The sequence below is a fragment of the Ascaphus truei genome, chromosome 3 (assembly GCF_040206685.1).
Source record: "Ascaphus truei isolate aAscTru1 chromosome 3, aAscTru1.hap1, whole genome shotgun sequence".
Lineage (NCBI taxonomy): Eukaryota > Metazoa > Chordata > Amphibia > Anura > Ascaphidae > Ascaphus > Ascaphus truei.
The window spans coordinates 336841140-336866690 of record NC_134485.1 but is presented as its reverse complement, the minus strand read 5'-3'; the positions used below and the strand labels follow the sequence as shown (position 1 = coordinate 336866690).

The following is a 25551-nucleotide window of genomic DNA, read 5'->3' as shown; positions in this document are numbered from 1 at the left end:
TGGAAATTATTAATTGCATTGATATTCTGAGGTGACTGCATCCCAAGAGGCATCTCCTGATCACTCTTATGTATGAATGTTTAATTCAAATGTTAGCTTTTTATGGGGTTTCTTGCATATTCGGCCTGTAACAGGGACACGTTGCTCTGTAATAAAGAGTCCTACACCCAGGAAGAAAATTGGTTAATGAACCACTGTGCCTTTTTAGCCTTTATTCAAACAAGGTTTCATGTTGAAAACAATAATTATTGTATTGCAATAAAAGCAACAGAAACAGAATTGAATTTGGTGGGGTTTTATTTTTCACTACACATTGTCTTTTTCCTTCATTTGAATTTGAGAGAGAGAACATAATACAGTGTTCACAGGTGAGTTAAAGATCAGTGAAACAATAAAGTGCACAAATCATTACATTTATGTTGATTACAAAACACCGCACAATTGTCACAGCATTGGGTAATAACCAATCACAATAAACTCTTCACCAACCTGTGTGTTAAATTGTTACTCTATAGGGATTTGAATACTGTTGGTGAATGTATCAAATAAGGAGGTCTGGAATATGAAATTCTATTTATGTACCGGTTACCTATTGTAAATAGACAATTACATGCTTCTCTCCCACATCTGTACACAAAGTGCCATTCTCTAGAATCCTGGAAATGAATAACTTGTGGGTGTATGCCAGTCTCTGCAGGCACTCCTATATCTGCGCTCATCTGGCAGGGTACAATTGTAATACAATGGAGACCTGTGTATGTCACAATATATCAAATGCAGACACTTAAATGTGCAAAACACTCATATCAATACTGTGTGTCCACATTTGTTGCCTTTTTAGTCCTCCATTAATGGGATCTATATGAAGACAATAACAAACTCAAAATATCCCACATAAGTGTTCATTACAAATTAAACCACTATGGGATGGTATCATGAATGTGTGATACTCCCGATTGTGAGCAAACAGCCATTCAAGTGAATTTGAATCATTAATGTATCCATCACACAGTAACCACTTCTACCGGCACTTGGATTTGTTTAACATCTGTTCTCTTTCCATTCTCTTGAAAAAAAATACAAAAATATCACTTGTGAGCACATTAACGTCTCAGACAGGTCTGCGACCCTGCTCTTCACTATTATCTCTTGGCATACAGTGGTTCCTGTGCAACCATGGGATTCTGGGAAGTGACATGCAAATGAGCAATCAAAATCCAAAGTTAAAAAAAAATGACAATTTCCGTTCAACAGTTCTGTCCTACGCGTTTTGGTCCTAGCTGGAACGTTCTTCAGGGATGACTGCCCCAGAAACACGTAGGAAATAATTATGTAAATATACATTTTAATTTTTTCTGGATTAGATCGGGTGCCCGTTGGCTTTCTTCAAGATTTCTTGTATTCTACTTGGGACCCCTTACAGGAAGAAGATTCCTGGACACCATTGGTGCACCTCCTGATTTTATTACGGTGTAGTGAGGGTCCCAAGTGTGCATGCTCAGCCAAGATGAGGGCAGGTTTTCAAGACTTCTCTAAATAACACAATGAACCTATTTACACAGCTCTCCATCATTAAGCCAACTTGGCTACATCTGTGTTGCCCAGAAAACCTGCTCTGTTCACCCTTGAGGACTACACTTAGACCACCGTGGTCTATGTAATCGTTCACGTGGAAATTAAATGCTGTTTTATGCTCCCTCCTTATATATGAAATTGACAAGCTGACACCTTAAGTCACCTCCACCCAGAGATTGATATCCTCTGTATATACTCTCAAAGCAGAATTCAGAATACCTGTCTAAAAGTAGCCTGCATAAGTATTGCAAATACTTATTGAAAAATAAAGTCAACTTCACACCCACCGAAAGAATCTTGATTACAGAGGCTACAATGAATGAATGAAATGGCAAAGAGTAAAGGAAGCACCACAGAACTGGCATACTCTTTTACAGAAGAGTGGTCCAAACTATTGTATCTCACAGAGATGGGCAGATTTGTGCAAGTTCAGTTCCTGAATATTCCTCTGAATTATATACGAAATTCACTGGACCATGAACATTTTGCTGCAATGTTTCCTTTATTTGCAAGGTCAAAAAAGCCGTAATTCTCTAAGTATTCAGAAGCGTAATGCAAAACGCACCAATTTTTGCCAAGATTCACAAAAAGAAAATGCATATAATAGTGACAACGTTTGGGGTCGTTGCGCATTAAATTTGTGTTCGGCATTTTTTGGAAAACTTCCTTTTCATAACTTGTTTTGTAATTTGATGCGATTATTTGCACGTGTTTCGCATGTCTCTACATATATTGCTGTTTTTATATTTCCCAATATTGTACCATATGTCACTGAAGTGCTACAGTACGGTAGATACATATACAGCGGGTCTACAATTTAGGGATTGTAGCACCAGACAATAAAGTGAACATTGGGAGAAGGGAACAAGCTGATAAGGTAAGTTATGTGTAAGTACTTCAATAGTATGCGATATCTGTTTAATTTGGACTGACAGAATATATTTTAAACACGAGTTCCTCAGGTCAAGCAGTACATACTGATTTAATAATTATTTGTACTAAGTAAAGAAGCAGGAAGGCGTTTCCGATAAAGGATCAGAATGATAAAGGAAGGTGTAAGCGAACAAAACAGAAAAGAAGATGCCAACAATGAAACAAGGGCGAAAAAGATGTGAGGGATACAAGAGGTGCACATCTCGGGAGGTTCCATGTGAGACCACAAATGGTGGAAACTAGTGGTGGGGTTGGGAAGACAGACACACGGAGGTGTCAGTAGAGTTGCCAGGTGTCCGTTATTTAACCATATTGTACTGTATTTGGGCACTGCCCAGTGTTAAAAAAAAAAAAAAAAAAAAAGCAATACCAGACATGTATATGTATACTGGCATTACCTCTCTGGACATAGTGACCTGACTTGTTTGGGGTCGCGGCTTTTCCCAGAGCAGAAAGAAAGAAGGGCTGTTGCTATTGGACTGGGCATTACCCAGTAGCAGCCAATCAGGTGGTGTCAGGAGCTTTGGGTGGAGCCAAGGAGGAAACAGCATGGAGCGGTGAGAGGTGAGGCTGCGTGTATGTGTTCTCTGTGGCTGTCTTGTGTGTATTTGTTCTGCCTTCTCCTGTAGTGCGTGTGTGTATGTTTTCTGTGGCTGTCCTGTGGGGGTGAGAATGATAGATGGGGAGGAGAGAGAATGACAGGGAGGAAGGATGAGGAGGGGTGCAACAATCTTGGCATTTGTGGGAGAGGTGCATTAAGATCAGTATTGCTCGCCACGGGCCTGTATTGCTACAGGTATGTTATTTATAAAATGATCTGACCGTTGCGTAATTTTTTTCACCATTTCGTATTGTATTTCATTAAAAAATAGAAGAAATTATGCCAATTGGTGCATACTTGGGAGGGAAATTTAGAAAAAAGACGGAACGGTCAGATCATTTATACATAACATACCTCCCCACCAACTTTACTCCAGCGTCGCCCCTTTCACCATTCTGTCCAGTATTTTTTTAGAGAAGCCACCACCTAGTGGCCCAGGCCTGCTGCTCCTGCTCATTTAATTGCAGTCGCTCAGGCAGCTTTATTTAATTTATTTTTACACTGAAACGCAGTATGAAGATAACAGAAAAAAAGGCTTTTGTACGAAGAAAAAAACAAAGTATGGTATCAGTGATACCTTTAATGGTTAAATTCTGTTTTTAAAAATAACTATTTATAAACATCAATTAGCCATTACAGTTATTTTTATTATAATGTACATTATGTTACGCTTTTGGCTTTTCGACACGTAACGTTTTTCTAATCTGGAAACGTAGTTGAAAAGCGCTGGTAAATAGTCAGCAAGCTCAGAACAAGGCAAAACATTATTCTCACACTGAAAAAGAAAGAGGATCGCTCTCAAAAGCTTGTTTTTTTTTGTTTTGAGATACACACACACACTCCCAGTAAATAAAAAAAGGTATTACCTAATACTATTGAAGTACAGTACTCATTTTTCCTCCATTTCACCTGGACTGGCAGGTACAATAACCTGTTGAGGTCATGTTGTGAAGCTGGAGGTTTGCAGGGGAAATGTGAGGGAGTACTTCACAGAAGGGGTGGTGGATTAATGGAATAGCCTCCCGACAGAGGTGGTAGGGGTGAATACGGTAAGAGACTTCAAACATGCTTGGGATAGACATAAGGCGATCCTCAACAAAAAGGAGCCATGGATCACATAGGGTCGGAGGTTTTACAGCAAATGGGAAGACACAAGAGGTTCTTATCTGCCATCAAATTCTATATCTCTTTGTTAACTCATTACCCATAACAAAGAAAAAAAAGCACGTTGACACCTATCGTGGAGTTATTAAATGGGTTACTTTCGCTGGGCACATCAGAATAACTACGACATTAAAATTGAAGTAATTCCTATGATCAATGAGCAGAAATATATAAAACAACTGAGAATTTCACAAAGGCGTGCATCGGAGATGAGCCCCACAGATATTACTTTACACCACGCGCGCACAAAACACAACTGTCGCAGGATATGACAACAAACTGTGTCATCGGCAAATTAATGCATTTAAACGGTACTGCTGGTAGCATCTAAAAGATCTCAAAACAAGGCTAAAGTACTGTTTCTTAATATACGGTACAAATAAAACATGTCTGAAGAAGGAACCCAATAATTAACATTGGTTAACCTATAAAAAGGAGTCATTTTTACAGAGTACACACACTACTGCTTACTAAAATATAGTATCTGACACAGCCACACGTACAAAAGTGATGGACAAAAAACAATGTTGGCCACCGTTGGGCCATCACAAGAATCATGTTCCTGTTTTAGATTAGAATACCTTTTAGGGGATAAACTTTAGGGTTCTTTATAGATGAGACGTTAATAATTTACAAAGCGTTTAAAAGCTCACGGTTCTGCTTTAACCCTTTGAGTGCCGGAAGGCACATGATCGCTACGCTACTTATGCGAAGAGAAGAGTCCTCTCCTTTTCCGTTCCTTGTCTAGTTTGATCGCGTTCCGCTTTCCACGGGAAGCAAAACGCAGACTCGCATAGAAAATGAGCAGAAAGCACATGACGGAGCTACTACATCTGTGAATATCCCGGTCGTTCCTCTAGAAGGGTAACATGTTCAATTTTAAAGTAAAATAAAGACTGAAAAAGAGAGGGTGTCATGTGTTTCCACATACACTCAGTATTAAGAAAATAAAGCCTTACTCACTAAAAGCACCCTAGTAATTTAGTGGGAGCTAATGCCATTGAATACTGTACTAAGATTCACTGATTTCCGTCCCATTTCTTTATATTATAATTAATGCATGATGATAATAATGAACCCAGCTGCCGTTTAGACCTTAAGTGCTCTGAGGGGTCCTCTGTAGTAGTAGTGAGTTGGATACAGGTACATAAAGTATAATCCTCCTGAGGAGCTGTGGCCAAGTGGATGCAGGAGTCTGCATATTTTTTTTTTTATGATATAGCTTAATAAATTAATATTATATTAATAAATGTATTTTTAATCTTCCCACCCTGTTTGTGTTTCCTAGACTGTATATACATAGTTAATCTTAAATTAGGTTTTCAGTCAAATTACAATCGGGGGAAGTGCTGTGGATGTTGTTCTCAACCCAGACCCTGTGTGTTATCTATCTTAAAATGAGATTATGCTCAAAGTAATACAATTTGTTTTGACGAGACCCATAAATATGTGACACAGTTAGCTGCTAGGACTTACCCACTATGTCACTGTTTGAAACATGAAACTTTCCATCCTGGTCTACATGTCCCATAGAATGTCACAGAGCATATACTTTCTGTGCTATATATCATTTCAACTCATTGCTACTGGGGTCCTTTTCTATATACAGTACGCTGTGGCTGTTTTTGTCCAAAAACTCAGTCTATGGGGATTTTAGACCATTTATTTATTTTTGGCATTTATACAATTACCTTTTAAGCCTCTTATTCAATGTGCTGTGAAGTTGCTTCACCATCTTCTGGAACCCTCAGAGTTCGATTAATTTCACATGCGATTATACCACGAGCTGCAGGGCGGCAGCGCTATCCTGTGACGTCACCCTGCGCTGCCGCCGAGCAGCATCTTGATTAGACCAGGGAGAGAAGAGATGCAGAGGCGTGACCGTGAGAGGTTCGCTCTCATTGGCTGAACCGCTCACGTGACGCGGCCGTCGCCTGCCAGAAACAATTTAGCAAATCTCTTCAGGAGACTGCCGCCCTGCAGCTGCACGCGGCGCGCTGGTATGTAAATCAGCGGATTTCAGCAATTTGTTTTCCAGCCGCGCGCCACGTGGCGTCGCCGGCAAGTTCTGGTATAATCGTGGCCTAAGAGAAGCGGCTTCATTTGAATTCATGAAATGGAACATGGAGACTTCTCTGAGCTCGAGAAGCAGCTACACAAGTGTATTGGAGAAGAGCGTAGGCGCAGGAAGGTTTCGTTATCTTCGCCATATTACTGTAAGTTCTAGCAATTTAATGTCTGTATACTGTATATAAACGCAAAAAAACACAAGATCAATGCACATCCAAATTGACTGAAACCCAACATTTCATAACTTGTAACCCTTTCGTATTACTTAGGCAAGTAAAAATATCACTTGTGAGCACATTTAAGTGTCTCAGACAGCTCTGCAACCCTGCTTTTCCCCATTCTCTCCTAGCATACAGTGCTTCTACTGCAGCTAAGGATTCTGGGAAATGACATACAAATGATGCTGAACAAAAAGTCTGCACATCTTTAATGCTCTTAAAAAGCTTAAATTAAAAAAAAAAAATAGAAAGTTTTTTGGTCAATTTTCCAGAGCATTCCAGCTAAAATGATACGTCATTACACGTACTAGAAATACTGGGTGAGCTTATCATACCATTTGAGCTGGATTTGTGTTTTCTGGACGCATGGTAACCCTAATGGTTTTAGCTCTTCACCTACTCCCAGGTGATCTGCCAACACAAGATTAAAAAAATATATATGTGTTTGCTAGTCAGAGTCTTCCTCCATGAAAACCAAAGAGAAAAACGCACGAGGAATTCAGCTCAAAGGACATAAAATTAAAAAAAAAATTTTTAAGTTAGGACTTGTCTGAAACAAGGTTACTTTTGCCGGGGTGAGCAAGCTCGTCCTACTTTGGCCAAAATATGCATCTAAAACCCCAATTTCAATGAAATATTAGAAAGAGATAAACATGTGCAGACTGTTATGCATTATAAGTAGCAAGAAAGGGTCAATGACAGAAAGTTGTGGTTTTAGTGACTTTTGATGTGTGTTGATCTTGTGTTCTTCGCTTGTAGATTTTTTGGGTCACTTTTCAAAAGCACTTGAAAGCTTTAAAATGTTACTACATTGCAAGTACTCGATGTAACAGGTGGGCTTACCAGAACACACGGGACCGGCTTTGTCTGGATATCTTATTTGCCTCATTATGTTTGCCTGTTTTACAGATGTTGAGTTAATCAGAGGCTGCAGCACTTAAATATATATTAACCATTTTGCTTCTGGAGGCTCCATTAAATTAATTGCTGGGTAGGTCTCAAAACCAAATATGCGAGTGTGTGTTCTTGGGAGTTCCTTGTTTTTTCTCTTGATGGTTCTTACTTCTCAGATTCATCATGAAACCTAGGCTTGATATATTCCTTATACATGGAATACATTACACCTAAAACAGGAAAACAGAGCAAAATTATAAAGGGATGTTTAAAAATAGATTTAAAATCAACCAAGTTACTCCCTATATGTACTTCTATGCTGTGTCATAATGTAGTTAGAAAATTGGATAAGACTCCCCTGTGCAATGCTGCTTTGTTACTCCTAGAGTCCATCTCCTCAGTACCAAAAACTTGGGAACATGGGATAATTGGTCAAGTGTTTACATTGCTTTTTAATGCCAAATTATAAAAGTAGCTCAGAATAAGCAGCTACGTGACTCCGTTATATTTATTAATAGAATGTGATGCCCATGTTTGACAAGCACTGCTCTGTCACACTCATTATAGAATAATAAGATTGTGGGCTTCCGGTTTATACTTTTCTTGTCGTTACTGTCAGCAGAAGCAAAAACATGTTGAAAGCCCCACATACACAGCTCTGTTATGCGCCTACTTATAGAAGTAGCCCCCTTAACTTTTCCCCACAGCCACGTTTTACATGGCGAAAAGGATTGCAGCAAATTCAGGTGGGTAAAGCTGTTCAATGTTTAAAATGCAGCCACTGCTGCTGCTCTTTCCCGGGCTGTGGGACATCGATTGTTTTCCCATGCTTCTGGGGGCAGGTAAATCGGGCTGCATCTGGGGAAAATTAGATGCATGGGAAGCAATGTGATAAGACTACCCAGACTCGGTTTGCACTGTTATGCAATTTCCAGCGGTCGTCACTAAGTGACACAAAGACATAAATCTTGCCTTTGTGTGGTCATCACCCCTCCTATCAACCATATATTCCCCCTATACTCACCTCTTCTAACCTGTACACTAGCAGTTTCACTTGACTCATGCCCTGAAAGTAGCTGTAATAGCCCTGACTGTGCTGCTGACTACTGGGCCCTTGAAGGTCCTCCATCTTACCAAAAGTCATGGCACCAACCACAAATCCTTGAGCACCGACCCTCATGTGAATGAGATGCACCGACATCTTCTGTTCCCCTCGGCTACGCAGCTTGTATATGCCGAACGCCACCACAGCCAGGAAGCCGGCCACTCCTGTGTGTTCAAACAAAGGAGATCCATGTGTATCTGTCCCATGCAGAAGCCGTTTGCTATAAAAGCAAAGATTGTACTCGACTGAATTCCAAGGGTTATCAAAAGACCAAGATGACAACCGAAAAGTGGGATGGGAGGTTGAAATGAGAAAATGTGTTGGGGCAATGTGGGGAAGCGAGGCTTGATCCATAGCTTGGTGTCTATCTGAATGCGACAGGGGTCCATAGGATAGTTGTGAAATTCCTGACATCACAGGTATCTAAATACTATACGTGGTCCTCGCTTTTCCGATGGAATGCGTCCCGCTAACCGCCGCCGGTTAACAGGTCCCATGTTAATTGGCGGCGGTGACCGTCAGATAAGCGGGTCCGGCGGCGGATAATGCATCTGGCGGACTGCTTTATGTGGCGTCGGATAACGCATACGTCGGAAACCGGGACGTTGGTAAGCGAAGACCACCTGTATAGGAAATCTTATTACAAAAATGATCTAATATATAAAGTTGAGCGACTTGTATTTCATCATTTTATAAATCTCAAAAAAGGACATTTCAGAAAATTCATAGTAATGAACATTTTAAAAGCCTAAAATCCATAGTTTATGGTTTAGACAATAGAAAACTGGAATAGAAAATGGATACCCAACTTCTATGAATGAAACATTCTTGAGCAGAAACCTTGTAAATTTCCGGGTTTCCGGACGTCTGGGTTTCAGTGGGAGAGGGAAGCAGACAACTGCTGTGCATCAACTGCTAATGTAAGACCCCTCTCTACATTACAGAAAACCGCTAAGCTCCACCTCAGCTAGTTAGGACAGACAAAAAGGACTACCCAGAGAGGAAAGGAGGGTCTAATTATATGTCCTCACAAAGGTAGAGTTTCCTGTCCTATATCAGCTGGAGGATGGAACATAACCTATTGGTGACCACTGCCATGGGGACAACCAGGAACATTGCATTAATTTTAGGCCGAAAAATGGTGACTGGGAAAATAATTACTGGCCTCCAAAAACAGGGACACAACCAGTGCAAAAGGATAGCAACAGATTTATTAATGGACATAGTCCCAGTGCTTCAAATGAGATTCCCTTTCCTTGATAACTATGGTGCAGAGACTTTAGTAACGAAACCACTTACTTTCTACATTTTTTCCCCCATTGTTTTTGTCATATGCTACACCTCCTCTGTAATGCAAACAGCAACTGCAAATGTAGTGGAAAATACACACTCCTTTTATCTATTTGTATTCTGATGCAAAGCCCTACAGGTACTTGGAGTACCATCGCCTACTTTTCACCATGTGTGACCCCAGTGTTTACCAACACAGGTGCAGGTCTTCAGAAAAGCTGCTCTCGAGTGGACTGGGTTAATTCCACACAAGGTGATGTCACTGCAGTTTGCCTAATGGGCTGCACTGCATGCTAATTAGATTTGTCTTTGCTATTAAGGTTTAGTAATGCCAGATGATCACAAAGAACCAGACCATTCTAATAGATTATTTGTGCTTATCAAAAGCTTGCATGTATACTTCAAGGAATAAATTGAATTAACAGTGAACAAGATAATTATGCCTATGTAAACTTGTCCAATTTCACCCTCTCTCTATTTTCTTAATTAAACAGAAGGCTTTTATTTTAGGGGACTGGTTGCTGTTGCCATGTTCATTTTATTTATTTAGTTTTACTTTATTTATTTTTTTAATAAGATTTTTATGGGGACTTTTGAAGACCATATCACAATGAAGATACAGAATGACCAACAAAAAAAAACCCCAATAAATGTAAACCAAGGTGGATTAGGTACACTTCAGATGCAATTTCATGTAAACAGACTTGGTTGGAAGGTTGGTACTTTCCGTTGTCACGGTCACACCCGTTTTGGACACCAGTCAGCGACAGTATGATATGTTTTTCTTGGGCTCATTGACCGGTGAGATTTTTTTTTTTTATTTAATTTGTTTTAAGCTCTGGCTTTATTCGGGGAACCTCTCCGGCGCGGGCTTTGCAGATACCTATAGTGTAAGTAATTGTATATGGGAGCCTCAGGGATCGCTTCTCGCCATCCAAGGATGGAAGACTCCCTCAAAACTTAGGCCAAGGTCCCGTTGCACGTGTCCGCACGGCTGGCTTGCTTGCCGGCGGCGCGTGCAACTCGCTGTACCGCGATCTGCTGTCTACAGGATACTTTTCTCGGAGCGGGGGGGCGTGGCCAAACGGGTCGGGGGGGGCGCGGCCATGACGTGAGGGGGCGCGGCCATGACGTGAGGGGCCGGAGCGGGAGGTGGGCGGGAGTGGGAGGATTGACAGGGAGGGGGGGGGCGTGGCTTGAGCGGAGGGACCTGCTACTCTTCCCCCCCTCCCTCCACGGGCTGCAGGTAAGTAAAAAAAACACACACACACGCAGGCACTCATACACACACACACACACACACACACACACACTGAGACAGGCACGCACGCACTCATACACACACACACACACACACACACACACAGACAGAGACAGGCACGCACGCACTCATACACACACACACACACAGACAGAGACAGGCACGCACACAGACAGGCACACACATAGGCAGGCACGCACGCACGCACTCAGACACACACACAGAGAGGCACTCACGCTGCTTTCACTCCACACTCCTCCCCGCTCCCCGAAGCCTCTCCTCCTCCCGCAGCCTCCCCTCCTCCCGCAGCCTCCCCTCCCCATTGGCTCACAGCCACACCACGTGACGCGTCGAAGCTAGGAAACACCATTCTGTTGTGTCTCCTAGCGGCTGACGCGCCACAGCGTGTAGTCAGCTGTGCAGCCAGTGGGGACCGGGACCGGCTTGCGAGGATTCCCCTGCTGGTGGGGAACTCGCTACATTGCCGCCCGCACCAACGAGCGCAGCGGGTCCCAGGCCTAAGCCACCCTTATCATGGAGGGTACGCCATAGTCTTTTTTCTAACTCAAATATTATCGGGCATTTTAATCACCAGGAGACTGCAACACAACATCTAGTTGCTGTAAGAATGTATTTAAATTAGCTTAAGGGCTTGTTTTGGGATTTCTTCTTGTGGTTTATTAAGGAGGGCCTGCCAAGGACTGAGAACGATTCTAAGGCCCATTAAGTCATGTATGAGGTCGTAGGTCTTTTTCCAGAGAGACATCACCTCAGGGCACTTCCATTATATGCGATACATTGTACCCTCACGCCATTATGTTAATAATAATAATAAAAAATAATAATAAAACAGCTCTGTAATATAGTTAAAAAAATTACTTTGGGACATTTAATGTCAGTCACACAGAACAGACCGAAAATATATATGAAAACAAAATATCAATGTAACTGGCTTTGTTAGAATGATTGAATCACCCTGAAAATGAAACGATTACTTTATTTGTGTCATGTAATAATGGAAGAGTTTTAACTTCAGTGGATTCTATCCGTCTGACCAATAACGATGTCAGCATTATTTTAAACAAGACAAAGATAAATGCCAATTGGTCTGTCGGCTCAGTCTTATCACACAAGAGATTAGGTACAGACGGTAATATAAACAAAATTAAAAATAAATAAAAAACAAACTAGCGTATTTAGTTACCATTGAAATAAAACTAATAAGTAACATGCAATGATCGCCTGGGTAGATTGTAATTTCTGTGTAAATGTGTTTGCAGGTTTCACACTTCTTGTGAAAAAGTGAACATGATAAGCTGTTTCCATAGATGGCAGCCTGTTTCTGATAAGTAGGTCAAAGAGATTGGCTGATTGTTTATATATGGTTCGGTTAATATATTTCTTAGCGTCTCATCCTCAGTGAGCATTGGTTACAGGACCTTAAGCTTATGTTTCAGTGGTGAAAATATATTATTGTAGGTGATGACAAAGGGAGCCTGGTTGGTCTGTTTCCTCTCTATTGGGCCAAGTTCTTCCTCATACCCTTCTAGCACATTCTATTTCTCGCTCGGATTGTCTTGTTGAGTGTCCACGTTGGATGAAGTTTTTGTGAACAGAGGACAGATGTTTATTTTGTGTATCCTTATCGGAGTAGACATGGTGGTAGCAGATGGCTGGGCTGTAAGTTAATCATTATTTTGTGTCGCCATGATGGCAGCTGTTGCTATGAAGGTATTTGTTGCCATTTGAGAGGTTTTTTAGATTCACTATATTGTCAATTCCTTCATTCTCTCTGATGCTAAAGAAGAGGCAGAGGACCCAGCAATGGGTTGTCACCTATATAAGGGCTGCGGGATCGGCCCAAAGTGTGAAGTGAGTCAGACACCCACTTGTGGGTAATTAAGAGGTCCTGCTGCTCATCCGGAGCAGCCCAGGTTGTGCCACCACTGTAGCGCTAGCAGAGGTGCAGCCCCATCAAAGCTGAGCCGAGTGAAAGCTCCAGCTACTGCCCCAGGCTTCTCGGCCCTGTAGGAAACACTCGGCCACTTCGAAACTTTTTTCTACTGCCGGACCCACCTTCATCTCTCTCCAAGTCTCACGGGCTTCCACTTCCATTCCGGAGTGGCCGCCCTCCTCAGCAATTCAGGAACGGAAACCTCTCCCCACCCTCTCACTCATGGGGATCGACACTCCCCTCCCCCAGGCCTCGACACCAGACAACACCCTCCCTCCAACATTCAGGGCTCCCTTGGAGCTACCCTCCCCCCACCAGCAAGCATATCCTCCTTGCCAGGCTTGGGCTGTTTTTTCTTCTCCCAGCCTCTTGGTCCTGCGTGGGGCCCCCACCCCACAATGGACAGGCCTTGGTAATGCACACCCCCTACTCAAATCAAGTCAACCATGGTCACTTTTGTCCTCCATTGCTGGCCAGTCTACCGCTTCCGTTAATGGTCCCTCGTTCCCACCCGCTCCCCCCCGGAGCAACATCCCCCAGGACCAGCAGCAACATTGATGAAGATAATTTTTAACTGTAAAATAAAGCCGTGACCAATTTTTTACTTCAACGTAAAACCGCACGCGTCTCCTTTATTTTAAGTAGGTTGAAACAAGGAAATCGGCACATTAAGCCTTCATAATAGTATCCAGGAAGTTGATACGGTTTGTGGAGGTTTCAGTAGTAGTTGTTGGTGGAGAAAATTTATTTTCCAAGTTTGTCACACAGAGGTAAGCATATGGTGTGGCTGTAGGTGTCCTCACTGCTCCCTACAGACGATAGACCCGGGCCGAAGGCTTTCGTACGCATGCGCGGCCGGCAAGCTCAGCCCAAGCATGAGCGACCGGCAACATGACATCACATTGCCATAGCACCAGACGGTGCAGTGCTGGAGTGGGGCAACACCAGGTAAGTGCCTATGGGCACCGTTTTTTTTTTAATTCGATACTGCCTAGATGGCACCAGTTATCAGGTCTAACTTCAAAAACAATGCCAAGAAAATACAGGACCGCATCCATTTATAAATGTCCTGAAAATGATGAATTTCCTCAATGCTTCTCCAAAGAAGAAAACCACTGGAGAACTTTACTAAATATGCGACAACTTTTATTATTATTATTTTTAACAAAACGGTTTTTTTTTAAAGGCAACTTAAATTTGGGCAAAAGCTCAAATCTATGGTTTGACCGGGTAGAGCTGCAGTTGATGTAATGTGAATGAACCTAAAGCCTTGGACAATTACCAAGATTGCGCTAATTTTACAGCACAAGTCCAAAACAACCCAGTAGTACTTTACCTATTGGGACGAAAGGAGATTCCTGGGATTTCCGAAGCAGTTTCATGGGAGCAGTGTCCACCACATCACCTGGTGTCCAATCGTCTGAAGACATGATTTCTTTTCTAGATGAAGGGGGGGGGGGGGGAGAAAGGGCGTCATACAGACTATACAATTAACTTATTGCAGGCAATTCATAATGCGAAAATGGGTTTCTAACAAACCATGGGTGTTATTTATTCTATTTTTCCCTCGTGTATACTTCAATGGGTCCATTGAAAGTGTATATACTGTATACAGGCATACCCCGTATTAACGTACGCAATGGGACCGGAGCATGTATGTAAAGCGAAAATGTACTTAAAGTGAAGCACTACCTTTTCCCACTTATCGATGCATGTACTGTACTGCAATCGTTATATACGTGCATAACTGATGTAAATAACGCATTTGTAACAGGCTCTATAGTCTCCCTGCTTGCGCACAGCTTCGGTACAGGTAGGGAGCCGGTACTGCTGTTCAGGACGTGATGACAGGCGCATGCGTGAGCTGCCGTTTGCCTATTGGGTGACATGTACTTACTTGCGAGTGTACTTAAAGTGAGTGTACTTAAAGCGGGGTATGCCTGTATATACTTTGTTCCTTTTTACAACTTGCAGTATAAATGTGATTGGATTCCTGAAAAGAATGGAATCACCCCTTAAACCTTCCCCTATTTGTTTCCTGTAAAAAAAAAAAAAAAAAACCCTATTTCCTCGATTCTAAGATGCACCCTTTTTCCGATTTTCACATCTGAAATCGGGGTGCGTCTTAGAATCGATGTAGTAAAAAAATAAAAAATATTAACCCCTCTTTTCAGTTACCACCTTTCAGGAGCGGTCCCATGTCAGCGGAGGACGGAGAGGGCGGCGGCGGTGGCGGCAGGAGAGGTCCCACGTCTGCAGATGGACAGCGGGCGGGAGTGCGACAGCAGGACAGGTCCCAAGTCTGCAGGTGAATGAAGATAAGACGACAGCGGGTGAGCGTGCAGTGGTGACAGGAGATCATAATAGGAGGAGAGCTGAGCAGGAGCAGAGCGGCGTAGGGGAACGGCTTGGGAGGTGCACACTAACACCGAAAGTCAGACACCTGTCAACTTCCGGTGTTAGTGTGCACCTCCCAAGCCATTCCCCTACGCCGCTCTGCTCCTGCTCTGCTCTTATGATCTCCTGATACCGCCGTCACCGCACGCCCACTGTCTTCTTATCTTCAATCACCTGCAGACATGGGACCTGTCCTGCCGCCTCCGCCCTCATCATCCTCCGCTGACATGTGACCTCTCTTGAAACATGGTAAGTGAAAAAGTAATTTTCCTCGATTGTAAGACGCACCATCGATTTGGCCCCTACAATCGAGGAAATACGGTACATAAAAAAAAAAAAAAATCTGAATTATTTTCCTTGGGTCCTCTTACTTGTAACAAGACAACAAAGTAAAAATAATCAGAAACAGAGAGCTTTTACTTCAGCTGACTCAACGTTATCACCACTATCTTCATTTTAATAGTGACTCGAGATTAAAATAGTTATTTTTTTCGAAGAGATTATAGCACAGAGCAGAATAATATGTAATGGCCGCCTGGAGAATCAGAGACAGTGGTTCAGTTACCATCAAATAGTAGTTGTCTTATTGATGATAACTGATCTGCTGCAGTCAGTTCCTTCTCCAACAATATTTATTCCAGTCAGGGATCAGCAGCACCTGGGAATTGCATGGGGATTATGTATTCATCTCTCCCGACTGCAACACTGGGGCAAAAACCAGTGTAAAAAGAATTGCATCAGATCTAGTGAAGGGAAAAAAATGATATTGATTTCAGAGAATGTTGTATTGTAGCCATGAGACTTTAGTAAATAGACCCTTATACTGTACATTTACAAAAAAGTGGCTTCTTATATGTCACGTTTAACACAGATTAAAAACAAGAAAATGGGACGTCGCTCAAACCATAATATCAAATATAATATACAGAAGGCCTGGTGCACGGGAAAAAGCAATATAGTGAAAGAAAGTGACAGAGGTCACTAAAGTCCCTTATTAATTGCACTCACGGCAAGAACTAGTTAACCAACTAAAAGATACAAATATCCTCAGTATGGACTCAAAGTCCCTGATGTAACAAAAATTGTAGCTAGAGGATACAATATCCACAGATAGATAGAATGTCTCAAATAAAGAAAAATGCACATAATCCATAAAGGACCATATGTCCACAGAAGATGTCTTCTGGCCTAAAGTATAAGAGTGGCATCCACTATTAAAATCCAAAAAAATAAAAAAAATCTTTAATAAACCATTTATAACGGCGAAACACAAAAGTGACATAAAAATAAAACAGATTGTGATGTTAAAATACCCCTGTAGGGGAGCGGGTAGGAGAGGGGTAGCAACCAATGAAATAAGGGATATCACATCAATGGTAATGAATATTGTGCATATATCACATGGTATCCCTAGTGTTGCTACCAAAGCTGTGCAAGCTCAGTGGGTAGGTCATGGAAAAACATATAAACCATAGGAAACCTAAGTAAATGGGTATAAGGTCAACCATTCATAAGATACCCAATGTATCTATGTGTATACAGAATAGTATGCTTAGGAAGATACATGTAGTGGTAATATTCAATCAAAAAGCTCCTTGCACACCCACGGTTATACAGGCATTAATAATGACCAAACGGATGAGCTCCTCCCCCCTTGATGAAGTGTGAAGCGTTACACGAAACGCGCGTCGGGGTGATGTCACCTGTGGGCGTCTGAGAGCGGGAGTACTCGTGGAGCGGAGCAGCATCTGTTGGGAGTTATTCTCGGTCGGGGCATACACAGCCAAATTAGGAGCACGGTTGTATCACTTTCGTTTGGTCATTATTAATGCCTGTATAACCGTGGGTGTGCAAGGAGCTTTTTGATTGAATATTACCACTACATGTATCTTCCTAAGCATACTATTCTGTATACACATAGATACATTGGGTATCTTATGGATGGTTGACCTTATACCCATTTACTTAGGCTTCCTATGGTTTATATGTTTTTCCATGACCTACCCACTGAGCTTGCACGGCTTTGATAGCAACACTAGGGATACCATGTGATATATGCACAATATTCATTACCATTGATGTGATATCCCTTATTTCAGCGGTGCGCAAACTGTGGGGCGCGACCCCCAGGGGGGGCGTAACACTGCCGACGGGGGGCGCGGGGTTTACAGAGGCCCCGCGCGCTTCCCGAAGGCACTTAAATTAAGTACCGGGGGAGCTGCAGGGCCTCTGTAAACCTAACTTACCGTGGCTCCGGCGGCTTCCTCCCTGTGTCGCCATGGCAACGCGGCGTCAAAATGACGCTGCGAGGTCATGTGACGTCACGCTGCTATGGCAACGTGACGTCATTACGCCGGAGTGCGGGTAAGTTGGGGTTGGGAGGGGGGCGCGGGAGTGAGGGGACAGCCGGCAGGGGGGCGCAGGGAAAAAAGTTTGCGCCCCCCTGCCTTATTTCATTGGTTGCTACCCATCTCCTACCCGCTCCCCTACAGGGGTATTTTAACATCACAATTTGTTTTATTTTTATGTCACTTGTATTTTGCCGTTATAAATGGTTTATTAAAGTTTTTTTATTTTTTTGGATTTTAATAGTGGATGCCACTGTTATACTTTAGGCCAGTAGACATCTTCTGTGGACATATGGTCCTTTATGGATTATGTGTATTTTTCTCTCTTTCTTTGAGACATTCTGTCTATCTGTGGATATTGTATACTCTAGCTACAATTTTTGTTACATCAGGGACTTTGAGTCCATACTAAGGATATTTGTATCTTTTAGTTGTTTAACTAGTTCTTGCCGTGAGTGCAATTAATAGGGGACTTTAGTGACCTCTGTCACTTTCTTTCACTTTAACACAGATTAAAACCCTTATGTCACTGCCATTAGTACACGTCGGTCCTAGAAGAGACAGCTTTAAATGGCTGTTAACAAATCAGTAATGGGTTACACACTCCAGTGCGTAGAAACCTTACTCTGAGATTATTGTTTAGCCCAACGATATATAAAACTGCATGAAATCTGTGGCATTCTCACGTAGGATTTTGTTATATTCCACCTACGTGCGAAAAGGAGCATAGTTACTCCTTTAACGATCAATCAGAGGAGGATTTTATGGCACAGTACTGCTGAGAGATGCGTCTCAAGAAACATGAACCTATTTCACACAACATTCCCATTCACCCAACAAAAGGCTGTATATCTCACCTACTTGACCAGAACCAATACAGAAGAAAGTCTGCAAGAACATAACGTGCAGAAAGCAGTTGATCTGGAACGTGACGGCTTCGTGTAGAGCGCTATCATGGAAGCTGAAAGCCAGAGAAAGTTGCCTCTTGCTGGAGACTTCATTGCAGCCCTTCTGCGCATCCAGACATTCAACAATGTCCTCAAACTCTGTGTGATCGTATCAGAGTACGAGCTACCGCAGAGGCCACACGTGCAAGGGCTGATTGCAGTCAAAAAGGAGGTAGCCATGAAATTGTAGAAAGCCTGTATCAGAGGAGAAACAAAAGGGACGCCTCTGTCTCCACGGGTAATAAGGCCGATTTGGAAGTGAACGTAGAGGCCTTACGTGAAGAAAAAGCATCCCTCTCTGAAGCCGAAGCCGAGATCTTGGAAACTGCCGTGAGACAAGATGGCAGGGAGCACCGAAGCAATCAAATAGCTACAGAACAGCCAGCCCAGCGCACCAAAGACTAATCTAATATGTCACACCAGTCCACCATCTCTACCCGATGAGGAGGGTATTACAGATGCCAAAGTTATGGAGACTCCACATGAAGTAGATGCTGTTCCTTTTAAAAAAAGGCATACAACTACCACAGTGATCCACACGCTCGCACGCATACGGATGCACTGAACCAGGCTTGCAATCCAGGTACGCTCACACAGAAACACACTTCCTCATACTTACACGCAACCACCTCACATCCATCACACGGAAGAGATGACTGCAAGGTTCCCCTCAGCAAGAGCCATTGCAAATAACGCATATCCTGCACGCACACCAAAAGGCATCGGATCAACCCCACTCTACCCTAAGGTTCAACACTGTGAACCCAGGTGGTGAACATAGCAACATACACAACTACAAAAGTCCACATCTTCCACAACACTCACAGACTGAAGCATCAGGCTTGACAGACTTGGCCAAATACTTGGTCCGGCGTGAACTGGACTTACCAAGTTTGACAACCATCCTGAAAACTACAGGGTGTGAAAGTCTGCGTTCAAGAATGTAATCAGAAGCCTGGATATCACTGCAAGTGAAGAACCTGACCTGCTAGCCAAGTGGTTGGGGAAAGTCTTCAGAGTATGTGACGAGACTCAGGTCACTACCAGTGAACAGCCCTCAAAAAAGGTCTTAACTCAAGATGACAAAGATCAGAGGAGTGCTATGGCAGCGCAGAGGTCATTGTAGATGTGCTCTTCAAAAGGATTGAAAACTTTCCCAATATCTTAGGCAAAGACAATCTAAGGTTACGAGAGCTTGGAGATCTGCTGTGGGAATTAGAGACAGCAAAAGCTGATCCACTTCTACCAGTTCTCAACTTTCTAGACACTTTGCGTGGATTATAACACATCTTGGAGAAACTGCCACATACTGTAACCTTAAAAAAAGATGGAATTCACAAGTTTCAAAATACAAAAAAGGAGAAGCAAGTCACCTTTCCTCCTTTTTCATTCTTTTATGATTTTCATTTGTTAATCAGCAAGAACGAAAAATTATCCTAGTTTCACCCTGGGTACATCAACCGTATCTAGTGCAAGCTACTTGAAGAATTAAAGACAAGTCACAAGATATGGTAACAATAAAACACCTATCTCGGTCCACAGGACAGACGTGTCTCCTACAACATATACATGTCCTATCCATCCTATCGCTACAAGCAAGAAAACAGGGAACATCCCATACATAAACCACACCCACTTAACAAGTGTATCGGTTTTAGAATGAAACCCATAGGAGGAGCGCATGAGCCTACTCAAAGAAAGTGCACAACAGAGAACAGGTCCTCTCTAGACTTGCTTCACTAAGTTGTAACTTTAAAAAAAAGCCAGAGACAAAGCATCACTTCGTAGCCTTCATAGGGAAGTTGTTCCAGAGTGGTCATGCAGAACCCGCACATCCACTGAAGGAAGGCGAAGAATGCTGGTACCTTCCATCATTTATTTAGTGTCTGCCACCCCCACAAACCTGGTCAAATCCGGGTAGTATTTGATTCAACAGCTCAATTCCAGGGAGTCTTTAAAACTACATTCTTCTTACTGGACCAGACGTAACAAATAGTCTTCTAGGAGTGTTAATCCGCTTTCGTAAAGAGCCTATTGCCATAACAGCCGACAATAGACAATATTCAACAGATGTTTCACTGTTTCCTCATGCGAGAGGACACCAAAAACTACCCAAGGTTCCTGTGATACCATAATAACGACGTTGAAGACAAAATCATAGAGTAAAGGATGAAAGTGCATGTCTTCGGTAATAGTCCATTACCGGCAGTGGCTGCCTACGGACTCATGACAGCCCAAGAAGAGTGGTGGGGAAAAAAAAAAAGGGAAGGAGTACGGTACAGACACCAAGAAGTTTATCGAAAGAGATTTCTACATAGACGATAGGCTCAAAATCAATCCCTAGCGACTTGCTCAGAAGAACACCAAAGATGCAAGCAAGTGCCAACCTGAGGCTCCACAAGAGAGCCTCTAATAGCGCCATAGTGATGAAGGCTTTTGATTTGGACGATCATGCAAATTATGTGAAATAGTTAGACCTTGGGGTCGATACGCCACCTATACAGCGGAGTTTAGGATTGAGCTGGGATCTTAAAGCGGACACTTTTACATTCCAAGTACCCATTAAAGAAAAGCCATACACCTGACGTGGAGTCCTGTCTACAGACAAGTCTCTACGACCCTCTCGAATTCATAGCCCCAGTCACCATCCAAGGAAAGTTTCTCCTCAGGGAGCTGTCTGCAGAAACACAGGACAGGGATACGCCATTACCTCCAGAAAAGCGAAGAGAGTGGGAGGTATGGAAGGATTTCTTGAATACCCAACTGTAGATTCCATGCACCTACTCACCCATATCGCTCACCACTGCACACAAAGATTGCATTTTGTCAGATGCTTCTATGAAAGCCATAGCAGCAGTGGCTTACTTAAAGGTCACAGATACCAATGGAAAACATCATATTAGATTCATCCTTGGCAAGGCTAAATTGGCACAACAACCTGACCACACTATACCGAGGCTCGAGCTGTGTTAGCAGTATATCTCATAGTAAACTAAACGGATAGTAAACCAAATGTTATCAAGTTCTATACAGATAGAAAATTAGTGCTAGGCTACATTTGCAACCAAACAAGAAGATTATATGTATATGTTTGCCAGAGGATGGAACAAATAAGATTCCATGATCCCAGAAGCAGGTTCAACTCGACATCAAGTTTAACAACGTTTATGGTCGAAGTCTCAACAATTGTAAAAGCCAGAATCTTCATCAGGCCCATTACAGAGAAAGTAGAGTCAAGTCCAGAAAAGGGAGATGGTGCTCAGCTGTTTAACATGTAGCCATTGTGCTTTGAGATTGGAACAGCTGAGGGTCTTACTGTGTTTGGTCAGACACACACCCCCTGCCCAGCCAACTGCATGAACCCGCGGGTTTATAAGTTGCATTCATATGTGTAATAAGCAATCCCTGATGAAGTAGATAAGGTCTACAAAACACATAGGATTGAATGCAAGATCTGTAATCTAAGGACACCACATACACTATCACTTAAACCTGTGTTTGCAGTATTCAAGAGCATCTGACTATCACCGGTTGGTCGCAATATAGTAACGCGGTCCGGTGACGTCAGTAGCTGCCGCTGAAAATGCAGTGAGTGTAATCGGCGTTTGCCACCAGTGTGGGAGATTCCCTGGTTTTGCTGAGCCACGATAAGCATGGATTGAACTCTACTAGCTGCTAGTGGATAGTGGACCCAGGAGTCAACAGCTCACTACGAGGATGCTAACAACCAGCTACCTGGGGGGCGGACTACAGGAACTGTCGATCGGTGTGGAGACCAGCTGTGCGCCATTGTGGTAATATGAACCAAACATGTAATGCCTGTTTAACTTGAACTGATGTATGTGCAATACTCACCTGCTCCATTAAAGCACAATATATTTTGTAATATTATACCATGAGATTTGTGCGCTGTCTTTTTTCTTTTTACTAGCACTTCAGGATGATGAGCCATCTTGTCTGATTAGCAGCAGACTCTCTGGTTGGGAACTCAAGGTTATATTGTATCATATCCATTTTTCCACGTATGTGTTGAGGACACATTGATATTCTTAGATACATTGTATCACTCAGTGTGTGATTGAATCACCTATTGATATCTACTTATCACTTTGCCACTATAAGTATGACTGTATTATTATTATTAATTGAAACACACACACACACACACACACAGAAAATCACTTGTGAGCACATTCACATGTCTTATACAGGTCTGCAACCCTGCCTTTCAACCATTATCACCTAGCATACAGTGCTTCCACTGCAGCAAGGGATTCTGGGAAATGACATGCAAATGAACACACAATGTGTCACCTTTTGCCTGGAATATTCATTCAAATGAAGCCCATTTAAGCTAATGCATCGCCATTCACACCGTTTCTAAGCATAGCATGGGACTAGCAAAGTACAAACCACTCACAAACATGTTTCAACCTTGATGGGTATCATCAGTGTGAGGTTGGTTTATGCTTGCCTTGAAATATTTCTAGGCTGGGTAGGTTTACCATATCACATTTTACGTTATGGTTGGTGAAAAAGGCAAAAAAAACCTCCACCGTTAGCATATAGCCAATAAAGATGCATCAGCTTAAATGGGCTCCATTTGAATGGATATTCCAGGCAAAAGGTGACACATTGTGTGCTCATTTGCATTTCATTTCCCAGAATCCCTTGCTGCAGTGGAAGCACTGTATGCTCAGTGATAGCAGGGTTGCAAACCTGTCTAAGACATGTGAATGTGCTCACAAGTGATATTCTTTATTGGCTATATGCCAATGGTGGAGATTTTTTGTTGTCTTTTTCACCCACCATAACTTAAAATGTTATATTCACTATCTGGTGTGTGGTACAACACTTTCATTTAACTTTTATTTTCCAGAATGAGTCCAGTGAAGAGCTTGGTATACCCGGTCCATTCACCAACAGAACCAGACCCATATTGGTAGGGTGGGGTAACACACTCACAAACATCAAAAGGTTCCAATCCAACAGTTTAATAGAACCCCTGTACTGTAGGATTTGAGATAGCTTTGACCCATAAAGGCAGCACATCTGAAGACAAACATGTGAGGTATTCAAACTCACATACAACTATATCTATAACTAGTCCCGTAAAAAGTACCACTTGCAACGAGCCCTACCTATTAAGCAACAAACCACGAGTGTGAACCAAGTGCAATAGGAAAATATTAAAAAGATGGATCTGTGATCACTGATGACCAGTTGCATAGCTACAATTTTTAGGCCCCCTGCAAAAAATGTTTAAAGGGCCCCTCAAATGAAAACTGCTAAATAAATCTAGTTTCCACTGGAGCCTCCACTCTTCCTCTTACACCCCCCCCCCCCCAAACACTCACACAATTTACCCACTCACGCTCAATCCACCCCCTGAGAATTTTACCTTGTGAGTTGGGGGGGAGGGGGGGTGGAGGGGGAAGGGAAGAGAGAGGGGGTTGCTCCAGTTGTCTGCTCTGGTGCACAGCTGGCCTCATATGTGCTTCTGTTCAGTTAACGTTCTTAAAAATGCTTTTTCATGTTTTTACTGTTAACCTCTCCCATCCAAAGGTCACAGCAGCAATAAGCAAATGCCTAAGGTCCTAAGCGCCCCAAGACACACCTATACACCCTCTAATTACTGGGCAGATCAAGGGGTATGCGGGCCGCTAATATACTCGTAAGCAGGGCCCACAATGAAGTAGAAAGGACCAAGTAAGGTGCGCAACTGAACTAACCTGAGCGCTGTGCGGTCTCCTCGCTGTCTGTGCGGATGATGTTTAGAGGAAAACACAGCGACTAGACACAAGGACACTCCTGCTGCACTCAGAATCCTAAAACGTCATCAGCGCGTTACAACCAATCAGCAGGCAGCCTTCAAAGATAAGAAGTTCAAAACACTGTTCCGGAGAGGTGACAGCCAGGAAATAATACATGCCAGGGCCACGCCCATATTTTAATTCAGCCAATGGGAGATTGTTTTCCCGTGTGTTTCACCCCGATTGTTTCTGTGAGTTCTGGTGGTTATCACAGTGTCACTGTTGCAATAAAATCGGTGCAGCGCTTTAATCATAGCAAAAAAAAAATCACATTGAAATATCTGTGAATTTTCTTTTACATAATTTTTGTAGCCAGGAGACTTTAATAAACGAACAGGCCTGTCAATGCACTGATTTATTGGGGGGTAATGAGGGTGCTGTAACTGTAACCTAACGAGGAAAGCTGCAGCAGGGCACAGTGGTTAATCTCACTTTGGAAAATTGCAGCCCAGGGACAGAAATGTAACCCAGGGCTCCAAGTGAATGAGTGGGGCGGAGGGGTGTACAAGGAGCCTGACTCCTGGATGGAGGGGAGAGGGTCCACCTGCTTCTTGCATTTCTCCCTGGATAGGAAGAGGCCTTACCCCTCTGCCAATTCCAGAAGTCGCGACCTACTTCTGGTCGGGTCAAACATCCGGGTATGGCAGGCGGGCACCCGGAGCAAGGGTGGTGACTCCTAGTGGCTCCTCCGCTGCAGGGTAACGTCTGTGTAGGCGATCCGATGCTGTCTGTGTGCTCCGTGTACCGAGCTCATGTACAGGAGCAGACGTCAGGGAGAATTTCACTGGGAGCTGCTGGGCTGTTTTCACAGTGCCTGAAAGACTGCACGCGCGTCTCTTACGATCAGCTGTAACATCTGACCCTACGCGTTTCGTGATTGCGTCACTTCCTAGAGTATATCATATACTCCCCTGCAGCGGAGGCGCCTCTAGGAGTTATCTGCCACTGTTTGGATGTGCCTTTTTTAACTACTAATTGTTG

At 42.9% G+C, this 25551-nt stretch overlaps 1 protein-coding gene across 1 annotated transcript; it reads right to left on the bottom strand.

Annotated features, from left to right (window-relative positions):
• Window positions 1–279: 279 nt before the first annotated feature.
• On the bottom strand, window positions 280–24638 carry HIGD1C (HIG1 hypoxia inducible domain family member 1C). Its single transcript, XM_075591613.1, has 4 exons — window positions 24490–24638; window positions 14402–14505; window positions 8590–8724; window positions 280–7685 (listed from the first exon to the last, which is right to left on the bottom strand). Exons 2-4 carry the CDS (start codon window positions 14493–14495, stop codon window positions 7621–7623), a joined length of 294 nt encoding a protein of 97 aa, XP_075447728.1. The 5' UTR covers window positions 14496–14505; window positions 24490–24638; the 3' UTR covers window positions 280–7620.
• Window positions 24639–25551: the final 913 nt, after the last annotated feature.